We start from the raw sequence: 22,717 nt of genomic DNA on the forward strand, positions 1-22,717 counted from the left end.
TTTCTCTTGAGATCTGCCAGCTTGCCTGGTCTACAGCTTTCACAGTCTATCATCTGTGCTTCCCAGCAAAGCTTTCCACAGTCTTTGCTTCCTGATGTCATTTTTTAATGTATGCCAGTTCAGCTGTCAGACCATTGAACAAGGTTCCTCAAGAGTGAGAATTCATTGCATGCTGTGTTTCCAGCTAAGAGAGCAAGAGACTGGTAGAGAGCAAGAGGTGACTTACAAGGCCTGTGAGCAGATTTAACATAAGCCATTGTGTCTAGGCTCCTTGAAAAGCAGACGAAACAATAAAATTGTCCATGGGGTCTGTTATGCTGCTGCATACCCTGTTCATGTAGACATCTGAAGCATGTTTACACAGATTTGTGCCCTCAGGTCTTGCTTACATGCAGGTTCATCCAGAATTCACATGCTCTGCTGTCTTGAAAGTAAGATTTTAAATGATAAAGCACTTTAAGAAATAATTGTTAGTATGCTTAATTGCTACTGGGCTTTTTATTATTATTATTTGCATTGATGCTGCAGTTTATTTTTAGAAAGGCTAAATTACAAAGTTGTTCTGTATGCAGGCTGACATTGGTAATGATGTCACATTTAACATCATGTCATGATAATTGTCTAGCATGACAAATGTGGTTAATGACATACCAGAGAGGATGCTGTACAACCAGATTTCTGTGAAACCAGGATGGGTAGATAGTTAACTGTGACTATTTGTATCTGCTTCTGCTTTCATTCCTTTTCTTTTTGTAAATACAAAGCATAACTTGCTTATTCTAAAATCTGTTCTTAGGAAAAGGAGAGAGAAAAATAAGCATCATTCTCTTTTAACTTGAAAATCTAAAGGATTCTTCCTGAAAGCCAGCTGGCAGTGGTGCCAGACCTCACTGGGCTAACAGAGTCTGCTGCTGTAAAGAGGGTCCACATGGTAATGCTCTGAGGATTGATCAGATGACAGCAGACAAAATTGTTTTTCCACACAGACAAGTGGATGTCGCTTCAGCAGAAGAGAGATTTCCAAGCCAGAGATCTCCTCCGTACAGTCAGACTGAGCCCAAAAGCTTTGCCTTTCTGTTTCTGTGGTTGGTGCAGTAGCAGTGAGCTCCAAGCTGTGAGAAGCACAGTTGGGTTCAGTGTTTAACACCCTCACTACACTGAGGTATTGGGATTCCTGATCTTCCAGCAACTAAGGGAGCCAGCTCATAACTGGAACAGCTGCAAGACAGAAGCAAATTGGCTTCACCTCCTATCTTTGTTTTGGGAGATTACAGCTCTGTCACGAACCTCTGTAAGGGAACAAAGCAGGCAAACTGCCCAGCAGAGATGGGTAAGTGTTTGTTTTGAAATGTCACATTTTATCAGTACTGGTGACTGCTGGACAAGAAACTGAAAGTGTTGCCCACTGGGTTAGCACTTCCAAAGCGGGTACTGAGCAAGATTACTCTGCCATGACTCAACCACCCCTTTGTAAGTTTAAATAGAAAACCCAAATAGCAGATACTGTTTTTTAATGAAAAATCAAATTTAGTATTTTGTTCTTCCCCTCCAATAGCAAAAGTGTCACACATACTGTCTGTAACTGACTCTCCAGATTAACAGAGAACAACTTCTGCCCCTCATCTATAACTAGTGTACTATAGCTTTTAGATTAATTTTTTTCTTTCAGTAAGCTGTTGAATATTTACCACCAAAGCTGCTTACCCATTTGGGCATCTTTCCTGCTTGTGGGTCATGATGGTGAAACTGCAGAACCAGCACGGTTACCACCACAGACAGACCAACGATGACCATGATGCTAGCGAAATACTGAGCTGCAAGTAAAAGGAGGACTTGCTTAGGAGGGGAAAAAACAAACAAAAGGCAAATAATATTCCTTGGCCATGCCCCGAGATTTACATTTGAGAAGCGCTGAGTCACATCCACACATACTCTTCTCTGGTCTTCCACACTGGAGCATTTGAGGCCTTTGGGGTTTTCAGTGTATCTGCTCAGCTCCCTCCTCTCCAATGAGGGAAGGACTAGAACCAGTGAAAGGCATAAACTGCTTAGGTTTTGTTCCCAGAGAGGAATGCAAGGCCCCCTGCTAAGGACCTGCTGCTCCCTGCCTGCTGCCAGGACAGCGAGGAGCTGAGATGACCAGACCTCCTGAACACCAGCATCCCCAGCCCTGGGCCATCCTGCAGTACCAGCAGAGGTGCTGGAGGGAAATGCTGTCCTTATGGTGTCATTAGAACCCCCTCGGGAAGTATCATCAGATCCCCTCCCTTGCCCCGCCACTGCTTACAAGGGGCTAGGCGTATTTTTTCAGCACCCCCCTCAGCCCTCAAGACAGCTTATTTTGGTTCTTATGAAAGCATGCTACACCCTTGCTGTGTGCTAAATTTAAGCCTGCCATGCAGGAAAGAAATCAAGGTCTTGAATGCCAGAACTGAGACTTGAAACCGTATCTCCTAAGTGGCAGTACAGCTTCCTCATGCCAGGAGTGAGGCTGATGCACTGGAGCGTAAAGATGAATTACCCACAGGGCTAATGACCTTTGAAGGCTGCTGTGCCAAAATACCAGGGAGCATTACCGTTGGCTGATACGATGGGCCAATGTGTGAAAGCACACAACTGCCCCAGACTGCAGCCTCCTCCCATCTCCAGCCCTCTCTCCTGCAGCTTGCAAGAAAAGTCAATAATTCAATACAGGCTCCAAGGCAAGTTTTGTTCCAGCTCCATTTCTTAATACCACTTCCCACTGCCTCAGCAGCAAAAAGCTTGTTTATAATAATGAGGTTCTTGGGCCTTCCTGAAACCAACACTGCAATTGCTTCAAGAGGCAGGCATGGCTTTCTGTAGCAAAATTAATTATGCAGCTGGATTAGAAGACTAGTCCTGAGGGTGAGGTGAATTGAAAGGTCTTTGTTGCACATACTCATGAGAGACCAGAGCCAACAGCTAGGCAGAAGCAGAGCAAACCAGGAACTCGGATTTCAGGGAAGCTGGCTGATCTAATTCCAGTATGCCCCATGTAGCAGGAACGCAGCAGTGTTGATATCCCTGGTTTAATTACTTCCATAAATCACTAAATAACTTCCATAAATTCTATGCATTTTGATGCCACCACACTTCAAAGGCCTGAAGTGGTCCATTTAAAATGGCTTTGGCTAGGATTTTTCACAGATCCTTGGAAAATTAGTCACCAGGCTGAGCTTGGAAACAACTTGGTGTTATCTGATTCAAAGTCCCGGCAAATGATTAGCAGGGGAATTCGCACTCAGTTTTTTGTGCTGTAAATGCAGGAACAGAGGTCAGGAAACTGCTAGTAAACAGGGAAAACAGTTCTCTTGGGAACAGACTAGGAACTGAGGGACCTGTGGACCCATAAAGATGTTTTATGTTTTTGCCTGGTGATAGCCAAGGAAGATGGCTGGGTGTGCATGACCTACATCTGGGGGGGGGGGGGGGGGGAGCGGCCTTCTGTTCAAGGTACAGTGAAGTTTTCAGTTGGAAAGTAAGGATGGAGGAAATAGGGCATGGTACTTCAGCCCTGACCCTTCAGTGTCAGGCAATCAAATGACACAAGATATCTATGAAATGAGAACTGGCAGGTAGACTTATGCAGCCTAGGTAGGTGCAGGTGCTGTATTCATTTCAGGGGGAGAAAGCCCCAAAGCCCCGGAGCAGCCCAGACCTACTCTAGGGCTGGATTTTGCCAGCCCTGAAGAATGAGCAGTGAAAAGGGAGGAAGGAAGTAGCAATGGCTGGCACACCTGTCATGTTAGCCTTTCACATCTGTAGCTGGAGATATGATGAAGGCTGTTGCCTCCTTTCCTGTGTGTACTGGCTTTGCCTGGCAAGGTTTTGGTAGTGGGGGGCTACAGAGGTGGCTTCTGTGAAAAGCCGCTAGAAGCTTCCCCTATGTCCAATAGAGCCAATGCCAACCACCTCCAAGATGGACCCGCTGCTGGCCAAGTCCGAGCCCATCAGCGATGGTGGTAGCGCCTCTGGGATAAGATATTCAAGAAGGGGGAAAAAAACCCCAAAACTCTGCAACTCCAGCCAGAGAGAGGAGTGACAATATGTGAGAGGAACAACTCTGCAGACACCAAGGTCAATGAAGAAGGAGGAAGAGGAGGAGATGCTACAGGCGCAGGAGCAGATTCCCCTGCAGCCCATGGTGAAGACCATGGTGAGGCAGGCTATCCCCTTCAGCCCATGGAGGTCTATGGTGGAGCAGATCTCCACCTTCAGCCCATGGAGGACCCCACACCAAAGCAGGTGGATGCCTGAAGGAGGCTGTGACCCCGTGGGAAGCTCATGCTGGAGCAGGCTTCTGGCAGGACCTGTGGACCCATGGAGAGAGGAGCGCACGCTGGAGCAAGTTTGCTGGCAGGACTGGTGACCCCGTGGGGGACCCACGCTGGAGCAGTCTGCTCCTGAAGGACTGCGCCCTGTGGAAGGGACCCACGCTGGGGCAGTTCGTGAGGAACTGCAGCCTGTGGGAAGGACTCACAATGGAGAAGTTCATGGAGGACTGCCTCCTGTGGGAGGGACGCCATGCTGGAGTAGGGGAAGAGTGTGAGGAGTCCTTCCCCTGAGGAGGAAAGAGCAGCAGAAACAACATGTGATGAACTGACTGCAACCTCCATTCCCCATCCCCCTGCGCTACTGGGAGGGAGGAGGGAGAGAAATCAGGAGTAAAGTTAAGCCCAGGAAGAAAGGCGGGGGGGGGAGGTGTTTTAAGATTTAAGTTTTATTTTCTCATTACCTTACTCTGATTTGATTGGTAATAAATTAAATTAATTTCCCCAAGTTGAGTCTGGTTTGCCCTTGATGGTAACTGGTGAATGATCTCTCCGTGTCCTTATCTCGACCCACGGAGCCTCTCATTATATTTTCTCTCCCCTGTCCAGCTGAGGAGAGGGAGTGATATAATGACTTTGGTGGACACCTGGCTTCCAGCCAGGGTCAACCCACCACACTGTGGCAAGACAAGGCAGACCTAATATCCGTTGTCCACAAAGGAATTGCTAGATCTTCTGCCCATGGGTCTCTCTGATTGAAAACATAACTCTGTGCTTACAATCCAGACCCTGAATTGGGGAAGAGCCACAGGTAGGGCTGGCCAAGACCTGGGGCTGGGTTCAGTGATGGTTCATCCGTAAGGGAAGGAAAGGCCCCAGAACTGTGTTGGTATGTCCACAAAGCAAAATGGTGCCATCTCTGAAATGGTATCCATACCCCTCAGCATATCCTGGTCTTTCCTTCCAGGGTTTAATCCTACATCTTCTTTTTCCCAGCAGCAGAAAAACATGGTCCTTCTGCAGCAGTCAGGAGAGCTGGTGGGAAAGAATCCCGTGCTATCTCCCATGCACCTCTCTAACAGCATGGCTTAAACCTCCTCCAGTCTGTTGGCTTGGCATCTCTGTTGCTGGCAGTCTTTAGCCCTCACACCAGCCAGATCAAACCCATCTCTTGTTGAAAGCTACAGGGGCTGTTGTCCCTTTTCACCTCTAGCACCACCTCTGATATGACCATGACTCAACCTTCTACAGCAGCCCTGTGAGCAGAGGAACCTCTAGCTGCTGAAAGGATCAAGCTACAATATGCATAGATAATGCTTTCCTTGGAGTCACGAGACTGCAGTCTTCACTCACCCTACCCTAGCCCCACACAGCCCTGAATTAGTGAACTCTATTCCTAGGCCTCCATTGATGTTGCTGCACACAGAAATAGGATGCTCTTTTGTGAGGTGTGGCACATGAGAGAAGCAGTGGAGTAAGAAGCAGCAGCCACAGTCCAGCCACCAGACTTTTTTCACCCGTATTTTAGGGTCCATCCTAAAGCCTACAGCACTTATGCAGTTAGGGTTTTGAAGATGATGCTCCCACAAAGTCCTACCCCTATGTGTGCCTGTTAGCAGCGGTAAATTCAAATCTGATTTTACAAAGAAACTCAGCCCCTTTCATTTAAACTGCAGAAGGGAAATGCTCAGCAACTCTCACTAAGCATCTCTCTGTATCCTACTTAAGAGCTCCTGGTTAATAGATTGTCCCTGGTATGGATAGGTCACCTTGGAGGTGTTAACAAATTACTTCAACATGGGCAGTGTCAGGAACAGCAGTCCCAGACTGGAGTGCATTTGAAAGAGCAGGCGCCTGGTTGCTGTATGTCAGCTGCCCTGAGGCACAGCTGGGAAGCAACTGACCCCTTCTGGAGGGGAACTGGCTCATTTGCACTCTCTGCCCTGGACAGCTGCCACAGGCCAGGAAAAGGGACCAGAAGACCTGTGTTTGGAGCCCCTCAATACCCCTGACTTACACAGCAACATTCCACAGGGATACAGAGGTCTGCAGTCATCACCGCTAGATGGTCTTCATGTGTTTTCAGACCTGCATGCTGCTTTCTTCAGCAATTGTGTGTGAATGGAAAAGCTGTTTCAGATGCTCAGTTGATCTCTTTCAAGTAGTATGAAGGACGTGCACTTCTAAAATTGATTTTCTTCCCTTTCTTTGCCAAAGGAAGTATGATGTAACACACTACCTGGACAGCTGTTTTAACATCTGGGAGTTGTCAGCCTCTGTCTCAGCACTGCCAGAAGATGATCAGGTGCTGTTGTCATAGCAAATGTGGATCTAATACAACCACAGATACCCAGAAAGTCTTTTTAAAAAATCAGCTTTTAAATTTAAAAAAAACAGCTCTTTGTTCTTGCAGGTATCCTCTGACATCGCCTATATCAAAAAGCTGGCAATGACTTGCAATTCATAACTTGCGGGGCTTCCAGTACCATTTTTGGACCTTCTGTGCCATTATATGAAGTTAGAGAAGCACCTTAGGATTATTTTAGAGATGTTTTGGAAGACCTGCTGCTTGAGTGGAACTGGATTAACTTTAAGGACTGGTTAGGAGCAGTGTAAGTAAAACAGAAACCCTAAGAGGAGCAAGATGATGGATGATTGCCTTGTTGATTTTATCACTGAATGCTGGCTGAGAAAGCAGTATGTTATCCATATTTGTTAACATAATTAATCATAGGATAGGCAGAATTTCTCCATTGTGACCAGTTACAGTCTTGCTGTTCCTGTGAAATAGTGGGGGAAGGAGGAGAGTGTGGTGCTCAGGTATTCGCCGTGATCCAGCTGGATACCTCCCACTGGTGTTCCTGTTTGTATTCCTTCTTCGCAGGAAATATCAGGTTTTGCATATGAAATGATGGACTGGTTTAGAGCTGTGCTAAGTCAGGTCATTTCAGTCATTCAGTGCTGAGTGCTTCTGCTGAACTCTCAGAAAATGGGAGAAATGTCCCAGAGCACGCACAGAATGAGATATTCACTGCTCTTAGGAGCACACTAGGAGTGGCACAAAGACGATCAAAAGGGACTTTAGAGAACTGGGGTGATTACTTGAAGGATCAGGAGCGCAGGTAGTGTTTTCCTCCATCCCATCAGTAGGCGGGAGGCATATGGCAAGGAACAGGAAGACCCATCTCATTAACACGTGGCTCAGAGGCTGGTGCCAGAGGTGGAATTTTGGGTTTTTCAATCATGGGGCAGTTTACATTGGCACCAGGCCTGCTGGAGACAGATGGGGTTCACCTGTCACAAAGGGGGAAAAGGATTTTGCCTCAAGAGCTAGCAGGCCTCATTGAGAGAGCTTTAAACTAGATGCGCAGGGGGAAGGGGATAAAACCAGGCTTGCTTGGGACGAGCCTAGTGGTGGCATGCCTGTGTTGGAGAAGAGATCGATAGCCCAACTGAAGTGCATTTACACCAATGCACACAGCATGGGCAATAAACAGGAGGAGCTGGAAGCCAGTGTGGCAGGAAGACTATGATGTGGTCACCATCACGGAAACATGGTGGGATGACTCACACAACTGGAGTGCTGCAATGGGTGGCTACAAGCTCTTTAGAAGGGACAGGCAAGGAAAGAGAGGTGGTGGCGTAGCCTTGTACGTTAGAAAGTGTTTTGACTGTCTAGAACTCAGCGACAGTAATGATAAGGTTGAGTGCTTATGGGTGAAGATCAGGGGGAAGGCAAATAAGGCAGATATCGTGGGGGGAGTCTGTTATAGACCACCCAACCAGGATGAAGAAACAGACGAAGTATTCTACAAGCAGGTGGCTGAAGTCTCACAATCTCTAGCCCTTGTTCTCATGGGAGACTTCAACTTACCAGGTATCTGCTGGAAATACAACACGGCAGAGAGAAAGCAGTCTCGGAGGTTCCTGGAGTGTGCGGGAGATGATAACTTCCTGACGCAGCTGGTAAGCGAGCCAACCAGGGGAGGTGCCCCGCTGGACCTGCTGTTTATGAACAGAGAGGGCCTGGTGGGTGACGTGGTGGTCGGAGGCTGTCTTGGGCTCAGTGACCATGAAATGATAGAGTTTTCAGTTCTTGGAGAAGTAAGGAAGGGGGTCAGCAAAACCACTACCCTGAACTTTAGAAGGGCAGACTTTGGATTGTTTAGGAGTCTGGTTAACAGAGTCTCTTGGGAGGCAGTCCTGAAGGGCAAAGGAGTCCAGGAAGGCTGGATGTTATTCAGGAAGGAAGTCTCAAAGGCACAGGAGCAGGCCGGCCCCATGTGCCGTAAGTCGAGCAGGCGGGGGAGAAGACCGGCCTGGCTGAACAGAGAGCTTTGGCTGGAACTCAAGAAAAAAAGGAGAGCTTACCACCTTTGGAAGAAGGGGCAGGTGACTCAGGAGGACTACAAGGATCTTGTGAGGTTATGCAGGGGGAAGATTAGAAAGGCGAAGGCCCAGCTAGAACTTAAACTGGCCACCACCATCAAAGATAACAAAAAATGTTTTTCCAAATATATCAGTGACAAAAGGAGAGCCAGGGAGAATCTCTCTCCTTTGTGGGATGCAGAGGGAAACATTGCCACGAAGGATGAGGAGAAGGCTGAGGTACTTAATGCCTTCTTTGTCTCAGTCTTTAATAGTCAGAGTGGTCATCCTCGGGGTTTTCAGGCCCCTGTGCTGGGAGATGGAGATAGGATGCAGAATGAAGCCGCGGTTGTCGAAGAGGTGTCAGTCACCGACCTGCTTCTCCACCTGAATGCTCACAAGTCCATGGGGCCAGATGGGATCCACCCAAGGATGCTGAGGGAGCTGGCAGAGGAGCTTGCCAAGCCACTCTTCATCATTTATCAGCAGTCCTGGTCAACAGGGGAGGTCCCAGATGACTGGAAGTCAGCAAATGTGACGCCTCTCTACAAAATGGTCGGAAGGAGGATCCGGAGAACTACAGGTCTGTCAGCCTGACCTCAGTGCCGGGGAAGGTCATGGAGCAGATCATCTTGAGTGCCATTATGCGGCATGTGTGGGACAACCGGGGGATCAGGCTCAGCCAGCATGGGTTTATGAAAGGGAGGTCCTGCTTCACTAACCTGGTCTCCTTCTATGACAAGGTGACCCGCTTAGAGGATGAGGGGAAGGCTGTGGATGTTGTCTACCTGGACTTTAGTAAGGCCTTTGACACTGTCTCCCATAGCATTCTCCTGGAGAAGCTCGCTGCTCACGGCTTGGATAATTGCACTCTGCGCTGGGTTAAAAACCGGCTGGATGGCCGAGCCCAGAGAGTGGTGGTGAATGGAGTCAAATCCAGTTGGTGGCCGGTCACGAGTGGTGTTCCCCAGGGCTCAGTGTTGGGGCCGGTCCTGTTCAATATCTTCATTGATGATCTGGATGAGGGGATTGAGTGCACCCTCAGTAAGTTTGCAGATGACACCAAGCTGGGTGGCAGTGTCAATCTGCTGGAGGGTAGGAAGGCCCTACAGAGGGACCTGGACAGGCTGGATCGTTGGGCCAGGGCCAACTGTATGAGATTCAACAAGGCTCAGTGCCGGGTCCTGCACTTGGGTCACAACAACCCCATGCAACGCTACAGGCTTGGGGAGGAGTGGCTGGAGAGCTGTCTGGCAGAAAAGGACCTGGGGGTGTTGGTTGACAGCCGCCTGAACATGAGCCAGCAGTGTACCCAGGTGGCCAAGAGGGCCAATGGCATCCTGGCTTGTATCAGGAATAGCGTGGCCAGCAGGACCAGGGAGGTGAGAGTGCCCCTGTACTCGGCACTGGTGAGGCCGCACCTCGAGTACTGTGTTCAGTTTTGGGCCCCTCACTACAAGAAGGACATTGAGGTGCTAGAGCATGTCCAAAGAAGGGCAATGAAGTTGGTGAAGGGTCTAGAGAACAATTCTTATGAGGAGCAGCTGAGGGAGCTGGGGTTGTTGAGTCTGGAGAAGAGGAGGCTGAGGGGAGACCTTATTGCTCTCTACAACTACCTGAAAGGAGGTTGTAGTGAGGTGGGGGTTGGTCTCTTTTCTGTAGTAACAAGCGATAGGATGAGAGGAAATGGCCTCAAGCTGCACCAGGGGAAATCTAGATTGGATATTAGAAAAAATTTCTTCACTGAAAGCGTAGTCAGGCACTGGAACAGGCTGCCCAGGGAAGTGGTTGAGTCTCTGTCCCTGGAGGTATTTAAAAGAAGGGTAGACATGGTGCTCGAGGACATGGTTTAGTGGTGGACTTGGCAGTGATAGGTTAACAGTTGGACTCAATGATCTTAAGGGTCTTTTCCAACCTTAATGATTGTATGATTCTATGATTCCTTCTGGAAATGGTCCAGGTTAACGAACCGAAGCCTGTGGAGGATGTAGGAAACCTCAAACGCCAGCCAGAGGGGCTTCCAACCACCCTTATTCTTTTCTCCTATGTCAGGGACCAGGGCTGGAGTTGGGCAGATGCTGTTGCAGTCTACAACTGGTGATGGCAGAGTTTCTCAAGAGACCGGGGAAACCAAAAGGTAGAGGAGAGATTCCCTTGCTGGCTGATTTACTGTTGTACAGAGACAGCAAAGAAACACAGAAGAGGATGTAGGCAGGAAAACAACTACCACTGTTGTCAAGATTTGCTGTAGCTGGAACACCTTGTGCCGTCCATTAGCTCTCACTGACAGCAGAAAGCAAAGAGCATCATCTCAGTCCAGCTCGTCCTTCATAAACATGAAATGTCTTAAAAGAGTGAGAGACTCCAGGATTGGACCCTGTGTCTACCTTTTGGTTATGGTACTCATGGAGGGCACAGGGGCAGTTTTCACAGTGTTTTCAAACTCTTCTGCTCCCACATCCTTTTGAAGAATACAACTGGGTATTTGAAAAGTAAAACGGTTCTCTTTTTTTTAATAAAGTGTCCAAGACTCTTGGCTTTGGAAAAAAACACCGTTGATCATGGGGCATGGAACTGTAAGAGCTGCTGTGAATGAGAATTTCTGACAGGCTGAGCAGGGTCCTGGTGCCAGCAAGGCACTGGGGAGGACCATGAAAGGGAGACGGGAAAAGCACTCCACAAAATCAAAAAGAGACAGAGTAAAGTGAAGTGGCAGCAGCTGAGGACATACAGGCAGATGACATAAAATGTAACAGGAGATTAATCTCATTTTCTCTCTCTAGTTAGAACCGCTAATGCCTTATGCTCATAACTTAAAACAATCTGTAACTCCAGGAGGTGGCAAAGCACCACATTGCTTCCTTGTCTTAGTAATTTGCAGAGTTGTTTGCTGTATGACTAACTGCAAGAAATCACCCCAAGTATCTGCTGCAAACGTATTTATTCACAGCATAAAATGTGCGTTCTTACTGAAATAACATTAGGCATGATAAAGAGTGGCAAGAAGGGGACACTGCTGAAAATAAGTCATGATAGTAGAGCCCTAAGCAGCAAGTAAGTGTTGTGGTTTTTAAAGAAGCAAGCAGAGGAACTCAGCAAAAGAAGACAGAAAGAAATGCAGTTTTGTTATCTGGAGGTGAAGATAACTTAATTTTTATTGTGCACTGTATGATACGTCTAGCCAAGGTGTCAAGCATCACGTGGATGTTAATCATAGGAATTGACAGTGTCTCACATTCATGAGCCCCACGTTCCTCTTTCAAACACTCTCTGCACATGCCAGCTTTCAGGTGTTCCACACTTCCTGCTATAAAACTCCTTTTAGAGCAAAATACAGATTCTTGATCCAAAACCAATGGTGTTATTTTGGAGAGAGTTGGAAGGAAATAATGATTTGCAGCACTTTGGAGTTATTTGGGCACAGAAAAACAACCAAAATTATTAAGCACTTCTCCTGCGCAAGGGGATGCCTTGAATTTCCAGGTGTAAAAAGTGTTTATGGGCGAAGCAAATCATCTGACTGGCCTGAGGGGTCTGAACATTTCATTTCAAGATTTGGGTTTTGGGCAGAAGCATGCCTTATCTGTTTTGACAAAGTACTTTGAAAATGATACTTCCTCAGAGCACTGGCTAGGGTGGAGGAAGAGCAGCAAATTTGGAGCTTATTGCAGCTTCGGTCTCAAGCTGAAAGCGTCCTGCTGTGGGTGCTGCTAGCTGTTTCTCTGTGTGACTGTACTTTCTGTGCCACCTGGGGCCTGAACTCAAAGACTCCGGTAGCTTTGGACTAATATGAGAGTAAAGAGCTACGTGGGGTTTTCAAAGTATGCATTTTAGGGTCTGTCTCTGCACAGTGTCACCCTGTTCTCATAGCAGTGGGACTGCAGCACAGTAAACCTGAGGTGAGTGCAAGGTGGATGTGCATGGGTGGAGGAGGGACCCCCCAGCCTGTGTCTCACTGCAGGGTGGAAGAAGAGGTAAACCTGCTGCTTACAGGGGGTGGGGGCTTAATGGTGTTTTCTTAAAAACAAAACATCTGGTGCTGCAAGCAGCTGGGATCACAGAGGGAGAGAGAGAAGTGGGGACAGCTACAAATTTTTCAGTGCCATGTGGCCCTGAATGTTTTCCCCCCTGGAGGTGATATTGCAGGCAGGGAGAAAGAAGGGTCAGGGAGCTGTGCTGGTTATGCTCATAACTGTGTTTGCTCTCAGTTTTCCAGAGCAATGTCTTTTGGTCCTGTCTGACTTTAAGATGGGCTGTGGATTGATCTATCTTTCTGAAAAACTGGCTGGTTTTGGTAGTAACTAAACATTATATTAGGAGGTGAACTTTTTTTTAAGTCTATGAGTCCACACTAGCAGCTTATACTGAGACACCGATTTTTGAAGACATTCCTACTGCAGTGTAAGATGAATGAGATTCTGGTCACTGCTTTATCAGGTAAGCTGGATATGGGTAAGCATGACCACCAACTGTGTAATCTTAAGAAGGCTCTAGTCAAAGGATAGTCATGAAGGGGAAGAGTTACAGTTAGGAGTCTGTCTTGACTTAGGAGAACTTGTTCCTTAGTGACTTCTTAATGCATGATTTCCTAGCCTTAATTACAAGGTTGCTTTCAAATGGAAAACATAGTTTAATGAAACAGGTTAGGGATATGGAGACTGTAAACAGGGAGGCACAGTGCTCTTTAAAAAAAAGGAATTCAGGCGTATGTCTATTGCCTAAGAAAGGAACTCATCCTTTCTTCAGAGATAGTCAAAACCATTACCAAAACCAGATCTGATTATCCAGTGCTATTTACATGGATCACATTGTCTTTACAGAAATAAAAAAGCCCTTCCAGTTTAGATCTAAATGCCTCAAATGTAGTTCTCAGATGAATTACCTAAGCCTTTAGTTTCAATGGGCAGGACATGAGCTTGTACAAAAGCTCTGATTGAAATAACAGCATGCTGCTGAAAACTTTAATTTTGATTTGGTCACTGAACGAGGAAATCAACACAGTGGGACCTGGATATCCCTTCTTACATAACATGCTAGACTAGGTGCAATGGTGTTACGTGGTAGGGGCAGGAAGGTGCATGAAATCCCCATGGAACTACCGGCATTTATAGTGTGAGAAAAATCTGTGCATAATTGCATAGAAAGAAAAATTGTTATCATATACCTGAGCTGTATCACACAGGCTTTATGATTTTACCCAGTGATTAGTGCACTCAGACCAGTAATTTCAGGCATGTAACACATCTGGAGTTCTCTGCATTTCTGTATAGCCTTTCCTCAACTCCTGCTGTCTACTTACATAGACTCTTGATAAAAGTATTTTTAAAGAGAGAAATTAAAAGTAAGTGAAAACACAAGTGCAGCCAGACACACTTCCTATGAGGAATGATTAAGCCATAGGAATGGTAAGTTTAGGACATAGCCGGTGCTCTATAGTTATGGTCTGAAAGTCTTTTAGGAGCTACACTCTGGAGATTTTAAGTGCCAGGAGGAACCTCCAGGAAGCTGTAATGAAACAAGCCTTGTTCATATGGTTGCCTTCTGTTGGATTCTGGCCAAACTGTTGTGTTTGTAGATGTCATGGGACTTTAATGTTTTTGATCCAAATGGCTGAGCTGGTTTCTGCTGCTATGGGTGGTTAATTTTTTAAACAGAAACAGAGGCATCTTTGCGCTGGTTCCCAGACTACTTCTTTCTTTGGCATCGCAGAAGAGTTTGCAGAAGGGCAGGATTCAACTTTTGAAAGACTGCCGTGCCTTGCTTTGCATGTATGCATGCTGCTGAAAACTGGTTTTTGGAAACATCTTATTCCCCCAAAAGGGGAGGCTTTCCTGGAGAAAGACAGGAGCAGACACGCTGCTGGGCAAGGAGTAGCTAGTTACTGATGTGAATGCAAGCTTCCAAGAAAGCTGAGTGAGAGCAGGGGGCAAATGTAGTGACACAGTCTGTCCAACTGGAACATTTCTTGGCACAGAAGGGGGCTGGCTTACTGTGGAAAGGAAAGCTCTACCCATCACCCTGCAGTGTAGACGAGAAGCAGGGTCCTGTTCAAAATTGTTGAGCAGCCTGCTGCTGATTTCTAGGCCCAAGCTTTGTCATTTGCTCTTTACAGAAAAGAATTTGGCTTGTTTTTAGGGTATATTAACACAGCAGTCAGCTGGCTACATAGAAATGGAAGTCCATCATGTGTGGGAATTGCACATGTGGAGTAAGAGAGTCTCTGCTCTGGGCAGCTTTATGAACAGAGAATGCAGAGGACATACCAAGGAAGCAGGAAACCACTTAGCAGAGAGGTAGAAAAAAAGCAAGTGTCTTGCCTTACCTGCTTCCTTGTGATTATTTAGGCTGAGAGGTTCTTTATTTATTGTAAATGTAAGTTGAGGTCAAGGGAGAGTGGCCTCAACTAAGAAGAACTGGGATATGATTTCCATACTTTGCAAATATACCAGACCTCAGAAGCTAGTTCTTTTCTTGGTGTCATATTAGACCAGCTTTCCTTTGCTCCCTCAACAAAGACACTCCAAAGAGCAGCTCTGAGAATTTCCCATGTTATTACAGTTAAGTAGTTAAAGCTGAGGTCAGAAGGCAGAGAAAACAAAGAGGTACAGCATGTTAGGCGCTAGTGTTTTTGTACTAGTAAAGGCTGGGAGTGTTCATCCAGGTCCAGGTATGTGTGGATGCATGTTGTTTTTAAAAACCCAAACTCTAAGAATATAATGCAGATTTTTAAGTGCATGGGGTCACATTTTCAGAGCATCTCTGCTCCCACATGTGGTGGAGGGGCTCACTTGCGGAGTGAGCAAATGCATGAAGCCTGGGAAATATGCAGGAGCAACTGGAACTCTGCACGTGGTCATGAAACAATAACATTGCTGGGACAACTGAGATGTGGAGGGACATCTCTCACTACCAGAAAGGTCTTCAGGGGCAACAGACAGCAAAGACAACATGGGTTGCCTTCTATGTGAAGGAGCCACTTGGATGTGAGCAGCTCCTCTATGGGATGGATGAGAGCTGCTGGACAGCTTGTGGGTCACATTCAGTGAAGAGGCCAATGAGAGTGATGCTGTGGTTGGAGTAAATTGTAGACCACCCAAACACCCATATCCACATATGGGGGTGAGGCCTTGTTAAAGGAACTCAGGGAAGCCTCCTGGTTGTCACAGGGGGCTTGGACCTCCGTGATGTCTGCTGAAAAGGCAACACAGTGTAATGCAAGTGGTCAAGAGGATTTCTGAAGGATGTCAGTGATAACTTCTTGATACAAGTACAGGACAGGCCAACAAGAGGTGGTGAACAGCTGGCTCTGCTCTTCACTAGCAAGGAAGAACTGGTTGGGAACATGATAATCAATGCCAGCCTAGGCTGTAGTTATTATGAAATAGTGGAGTTGAAGACCGCCAAGGCAGTGAGAAATGAGAACAGAAGAGTATAGACCTTGGACTTCAGGTGAACAGGCCTCTCATTTTTCAGGGAACTAGTAGCTGGAATCCCACTGGAGGAAGCTCTGAAATAAAACTGCATGGGCTTGAAGTACAGTAGGCTCCAAGTAGAAGAGAAGTCCCTTCTATTACTCAGAGAAATAAGCAAACACATCAGGAGATAAGCATAGCTAAGCCGGAACTCATGGTGGAGCTCTAGTGCAGAAGAGGGGGGAATGCGGGAAACAGGGACAGGCTGCAAAAGGAAAATTTGGAAGCATTGCCTGGGCATTAGGGCCAGTGTTAGCATGTTAAATCTCAGGAGTTGAGACTGCCAAGGGAGTCAAGGGCAACAGAAAGAGTTTCTATCACTACACAAACAGTAAAAAGCTGAACAAGGAAAACATGGGCTTGCTGCTGAATGGGGAGGATGATTTAGCGACTGGACAGAAATAAGGCCAAGACAGTGCGTATTTTGCCACAGTTTTCACCATCAAGGTCTCCTATGTCTCTGTGGTTCAAAGACAAGGAAAACAACCAGCAGTGGATGATGATGGAGTCAGGGATTGATTGTGAGATCTGAACCTGCCCAAGGCCATGGGACCATATAGGTGTAACCAATAGCCCTAAGGGTATCATTGCAAGGCCATGTAGATGGGGCAAGATCCCTGACAATTGGAGAATGACAGATGTTGCACTCATCTTAAAAAAAGTCCAAAAGGACAATCCAGAGAACTACAGCCCTGCCATTCTGATTTTGGTCCCTTGGTAAATTGGGGAGCAAGTCCTTGGGGAACATTTCTGGACACTTGAGGGAGAAGGCTGGGACTGGGAACAGCTAACCTGCATTTATCAAGGATAAATCATATCTGACCAACATCATTGCCTTTTATAATAAAATGACAATATTTGCAGACAAGGGGAGAGCAGTAGATGTCATTTACATCAACTTCAGCAAGGCTTTTAACACAGTCTTCCACTTCCTGAGGTCCTCTCCAACCTGAACTATCTTGTGATCCTATAAAACAAGAGCTTCCACTGCACAGGGATGGTTGAGTTTCAGAGCATGCAGCCTGAGTGCACCCCAGTATGTCAAGGTTCAGTTTGCTTTTGGGCTGTAACAGGGAAGCATCAGATGACAGTAGCCACAGGATTGTTTTAGACATCTCTCATCTGGATACCTGAGGTCAGTCTCCAGGGTGTTGCAAAGCATCTATGTGCAAGGATTATTCTTTTACAGTGTTTCACAATATAAAATTTGTCTGATGAACAGATGAAAGAAACAGACTGTGTTTGACTGACATGACAACTTTGAGAGGTGCATTTCTAATACATTTTATATGCTCGAATTATTTGGGCCTTAGGAAAAAACTTGCAACAATACATGCTGTCAACAAGGCATATTTGTGAGAAGAGACTCCCTTATGATCTCCTTGACTTTGTGATCCAAAAAGGGTGAAAAGATGTGAGACGGCCTAATAGTTGAGCCAATATTCACCTGGAGAAAGAGGACTTGAGGCCCCTCACCCTCTTCTGATATGTGATGTTCACTTAGCTATGATGTGATAAGTAGAAATTAATTTGTTATTACAGCATCAAAATCTGTAATAATACATAACTACTCATAGCTTTTCTTGGTACAAATCTTACCTTCTGTGATAGGGGACTGTATCAGTAGAAACTGGTCTGGTTAAAGCTAGTGGACTGGGCATAGGCAAATGCATCCCTCTACTAATTCCAAACAGCTTTCGTTACGTATTACACAAAGAAAAATTATGTGAAGACTGGTCCAAGATGGCTTGTGTCTCCTCCCTACACACAAAGTTTCTCTTAAAATTTTATCTGCCTCTGTGGAGTCCTAGGTATATGTTCAGAGAGAGGTTTTGTTAAGTTTTTGGAAGCTCCTGTGTGACTCAGAGGCAAGAATCCTGCTCACTTTCAATAAGATGTCCAAGTTATGTGGAGGCTTTCAGAAACTCTTGTCTACGGGCATTGTTGCCCTTATTGTTGCATAGTCACCCTCCTTCCCCACCAGACAGTTAGGTCTGAGCTTTAATCCTTGAAGTGAGATAATGAGGTTGTCTGAGTAAATGCTCTTTTGTTCTATTCATGATATAACTTTAATTATACAATGGTGAGGTGCACCTTCCATCAGCACATATATATATTGTTGAATACTTTGTTTATTTTTATTGTCTGGAATGTGTACTTTAGTTATGATTTGTACACAAAGATAGACCTTAGCTCAGGAGATGATAATTAAACAAGTTCTGAGTTTTCCTGTGGTGCTCATACTTTATTTTGTAAACCAGAACAGGTTTATTTTTTCTACCCTGCTATGACATCAGGGAATAACGCTTTCTCCAGTTCACAGCTGAGAAACTGAGGCCCCATGAGATCAAGGTAAAGGGATGGTCTTATGAAAACAGAGGATGTAACAATGTCTGTCTGGCCCACATACCAAAGATGATAATCTGTCCCATAGTTTTCAGCACATGTTAAACATTTTCCAGCAATATATTTGTATTTTGTCTGTCATACCTTGAGTTGCTCTTGCGGTAGAAAGAAGAGGAGAAGGATGCAGGCAGGGAAGAGATGCATAGCAGCAGGGAGGGTGGGTGATGCAGAAGAAGAAAGATGAATTTTCTCTAGCCAGCAGCACTGAGACCTTCAAAAGCTCTCTGTGCACGCAGCTTCATCCAAAGAGCTTTTGAAGGGACTTTACAGACAGACTCTATGAATCCAGAGCAAGGGCTGAGTACTATTCCAGTATCCCACTCGTGCCTGTGCACTAGTGGTGTTGGCTTCGTGCTTTGTCTACCCAAACCTCCACGTTGTGTGTTGAATCTGTGTCCCCTCAATCCTTGCAGTTACCAGCTTATCTGATATTTCCAGAGCCTTTTTGTATCCCTCATGTAGGCACTTTTCATACATGCAAACAGTAAAACTCAGACAGAAATTTACTCCTGACATTGCTGAAATGCAAAACTACAGTAACAGAAAGAGTCAGTCCTCAAATAGGCTTTGAACAATTCTTGAGAAGCATCATACATTGTGCACAGAGCAGAGAAAATCAACTTACCTATTAGTGGGACTGAGTCAGAAGTTGCAGGCATGATCTCAGCCACAAGCAGCATGAATACCGTCAGGGAAAGCAGGACAGTGATACCTGCAGGGAGTGAACATGGAGGGCAGGAATGAGGAACATGAACTCTGCAGCTGCTCCTCTGATGTCTTTGCTGTTAAATATAACCTTGTCCTGACCTACGGCTAAGCCAAACCCATGACTTCGTGTCTGTCAGCGCAGATGAGAATATCCACAAAGTCAGAGCATTTTTGGATGCAACTTTTTCTGCTGTCTTTTCACTTTTCTCAGTTACACCCAAAGCCTTGCTCCTCTTAAAGTAATGGAGAAATCTTTCCTGCCAAGTGAACTGAAGCTTGCAGAACTGGTAAACTACATTGCTTTTCCAAAACATAGGGCAAACAAAGCCCAGATGGTTATTAAGGGCTAGGAGATACTTGCACAGACATGAAGTTTACTTTTTGGTTATTGCATATTATGTAACACCCTCCAAAGAGCTGCAGCTTTTTTAAAAGTAGCTTTTTGTTCTGTCCGGAAAGACTTGTCGCTAAACCTAACTGCCCTGGTGCTGAGAAATCACAAGGTCAATGCATGAACATTATTTCCTATTTCTGTGTCAACGTTGTACTTCAGCTCAAATAATTCTTTTTCCTTGTCTCCATCCCGTCTTTCATAGACAGCAATTGTATCCCCCATAGCCTGTGTTTTACTTCGTGTAAGACAGGCTGGCCAGATCCCTGATTGTTCTACTAACACTGAGGGCATTTCATATGATTTAAAGGTCTTTTTCCTGATTGGAATTGTGCACAATTAACTTTTAAGGTCTCATCTGGGCCAGTCTTGTGTATTTCCAGCTCTCCCCTGTCTTCTCTTAGAAGCACCCCTCCTGTCTTTATCAACACACACAACAGTAAATCTCATTTAGCCCTTCCTTGGCTGTCACTGCTTTGCATTCATGGAGGACTCATAGCTTGGTTTTTCAGGATCTGAACTTGGAAGGCAAAAATCCATTGCCCAGCTGCTGCTGCTCACAATCCTTCACTCTGTGTTTTAGTATGTCCTACCTGAAAAAGTTAATCAGCTGTGAAATGCATTGAGATGTACTTAAAGAACAGAACAACAGGGATGACAGAGTACCATCACTGCTGCCTGTGCCAGTGACAAATTCTACCTCATCCCAGGGTAAAATCCAAAAGATTTTAAAAGTGTTTAGCATAGGATGTGTGAATGCTATACAGAAAGCTGTTACCCTGGTTTCTGCAACCAAACAAGTTCTTCTATTGCTCCTCCAAGGAAATCTTCATTCATCAAGCACTGTGAGGTATTTATTTTCCATTTTGTAGGAAATGCTTATGAAATAAATGAATTCTTTAGCACTTACCTAAAGAAATCTTCTCCCCTGAATCGGCTGGCAAAAGGAAAACAAGCAGTGCCAAGCCAGATATGAGAACACAGGGAATGAGTAGGTTCAAGCCATAGTAAAGGGTGCGTCGGCGCATGGTGATGGTGTATGTCACATCTGGGTATGGTTCTTTACAGCATTCATAGTACATCTCATTCCTCTTTACTGGGACACCTACAGAGAGGGAGATCAGAGCGGTGGGGAGAGGTGCACGACTCCCAGGTAACCCCTTGGAATGGGGTTACCCACACATTGTGCTTTGAAGAGTGCTTTGAAGTGTCCTGTGGCAATTGGTAAGGGAGAAAAGACACCCCCAAATAGGTTACCAGGCAAAAGACATTTTCTAAGACTTGTGGCCAATGATGCACACATGGATGAATAGATTAAAAGGGACAAAGGACAACGTGCCTCTGTTCAGTGTTGTCTGAAAGCTGAAATACATCACTACAGGGTTAAATAAGCCAAGGTAACTCCTAGTGTGTCAATGTCTTCAGCAATGTCTGAGGCAATAGTGCAAGATGTCTGCTGTTCTTAGTCCGCCTTCTGTGTTTTCTAGGGTTTATTTTCATGCCTTCTGAGTCATTAGAACCTGGCTTAGCCAAGAAAGCTCATCTGGGCCAGATCAAAACCGTTCTGAGCATCCCAGCCTCAACAAGGAAAGATTTGCAAGCAGTTGCCAAAGATTAACTCAGTAAAACGTGCATTCTGCCTTCCTGCATCCAGGAAATGGTGACAAACAGTTGAGGCCATGTTCAGTAGGCCATGCAGCAGATTTTCTGTGTGACAAGTGCCACCAGTTCTTATTTTTCTGTCATTCTCTTATACACATTTGCTTTGTTTTGTCAGGAAAAACAAAAAGGATATGGCTTAATTTTCAAGAGACGTTTCAAGTTAAGCTTAAAGTCTGTCATATCTGAGGGTTAACAGACATATTTGACCAATATAGCTGTACTGCAGGGTTGGCCATCGTGACCCAGCTGCAATAGACTGTCTGAGATGCTGCATGGCAGGGACTGCAGCAGCACAGGAAATGTTAGGGGAGCTGGAAGAACTCAGTACCTTGTATCTTTCATGCCACCATAGCTCACCTCTTTTTTGTTTCTGTGTATATGACAGAAGATGTGACATTTTTGGCAAGAGTGTGGCAAAGTCTCCATAAAGGATATGGCCATGGCTTACCTGAGGAGTTACTTAATACTTTTGTCATATGAGCTAGATAAGGGCCAGTTTTGTCCACCCCTGGTCAGGGTGAAGACAGATAAACTACAGGCCAGTCTCTTAATCAGATATGCAAAGCTATTGGACAGAAGTAACCACTATAAAGGAGCACTGGAAAGTCAGGAGTGATCTGAAATGGACAGATTTTAGCTGGACTTCCCTAGAGAGTCCTTCAGCTTCTCATGAAACTGAATACCAATCATGTTTCTTATTGTATTACTTCTCAGGTGCTCTGAATGGTAAAACTAATGCACGCAGTTGGTCAGTGACAGTGATTTCCCTGTTTACATATCCAGACTAGAAGATGAAATGTCCCTTCTGCAGGGTCTCCTTAGGGTGGCCTAAGCTCTATCAATTTCCATAGCATTGCTTCTGAATTACACCTACATAAATGGGTTCAAAATAACTCACTAGGAGCTCACTCTGAATAAATAGTACTGGGCATAGATTCTTTTAAAAATGCAGGTATACTCCAAAGCACAGAATGGAATATACCTGCAGACATACTGAACTGCAGTTAATTACAGTTATTATGAACTGGTAGACACTTCAATGGTTTTCTGGGTGAGAGAGATTCATGTCTGTAAAAGCTCATTCCAATTTTGCTGAAATAGTGTTTTTTATACCAATCAATTTTTGGCTGACCTGTTAGAGTAGATGTGATATTAGTGTTCTGCTCACCTACATGAGACACATCCAAGTTCAGTACTGACAAATACATCAGAACCAGTAGATTTCATTTACTTACTCAGTTGCAGGCAACTGCTTCAGAACACAGTGTTTTCAGACACAGTTCAATGAATGCAGCTGAAAGGTTGTCTTTGATCTGTGATTTTTTTCTTTTTTTGCTGCCTCTTACATAGAAACTTTTAATATCTGTATTTCAAGTCTCAGTGGGATTGATCATTTCTATATATTTGGGGTTTGCCTT

At 45.4% G+C, this 22,717-nt stretch overlaps 1 protein-coding gene across 1 annotated transcript in view; it reads right to left on the reverse strand.

Annotated features, from left to right (window-relative positions):
* Positions 1-22,717, reverse strand: part of LOC309602238 (neuronal acetylcholine receptor subunit alpha-7-like) — a gene marked incomplete at both ends in the record, with an annotated part of 69,713 nt that overhangs the window by 3,928 nt on the left and 43,068 nt on the right. Inside the window, 3 exons of the mRNA XM_082335630.1 lie at positions 1,705-1,814; positions 19,164-19,250; positions 20,548-20,742. Coding sequence (XP_082191756.1) covers positions 1,705-1,814; positions 19,164-19,250; positions 20,548-20,742 — 392 coding nt within the window. The remainder of the gene's footprint in view (positions 1-1,704; positions 1,815-19,163; positions 19,251-20,547; positions 20,743-22,717) is intronic.

The sequence above is a fragment of the Platalea leucorodia genome (genome assembly GCF_965183815.1).
Source record: "Platalea leucorodia genome assembly, chromosome: Z".
NCBI classification, from domain to species: domain Eukaryota; kingdom Metazoa; phylum Chordata; class Aves; order Pelecaniformes; family Threskiornithidae; genus Platalea; species Platalea leucorodia.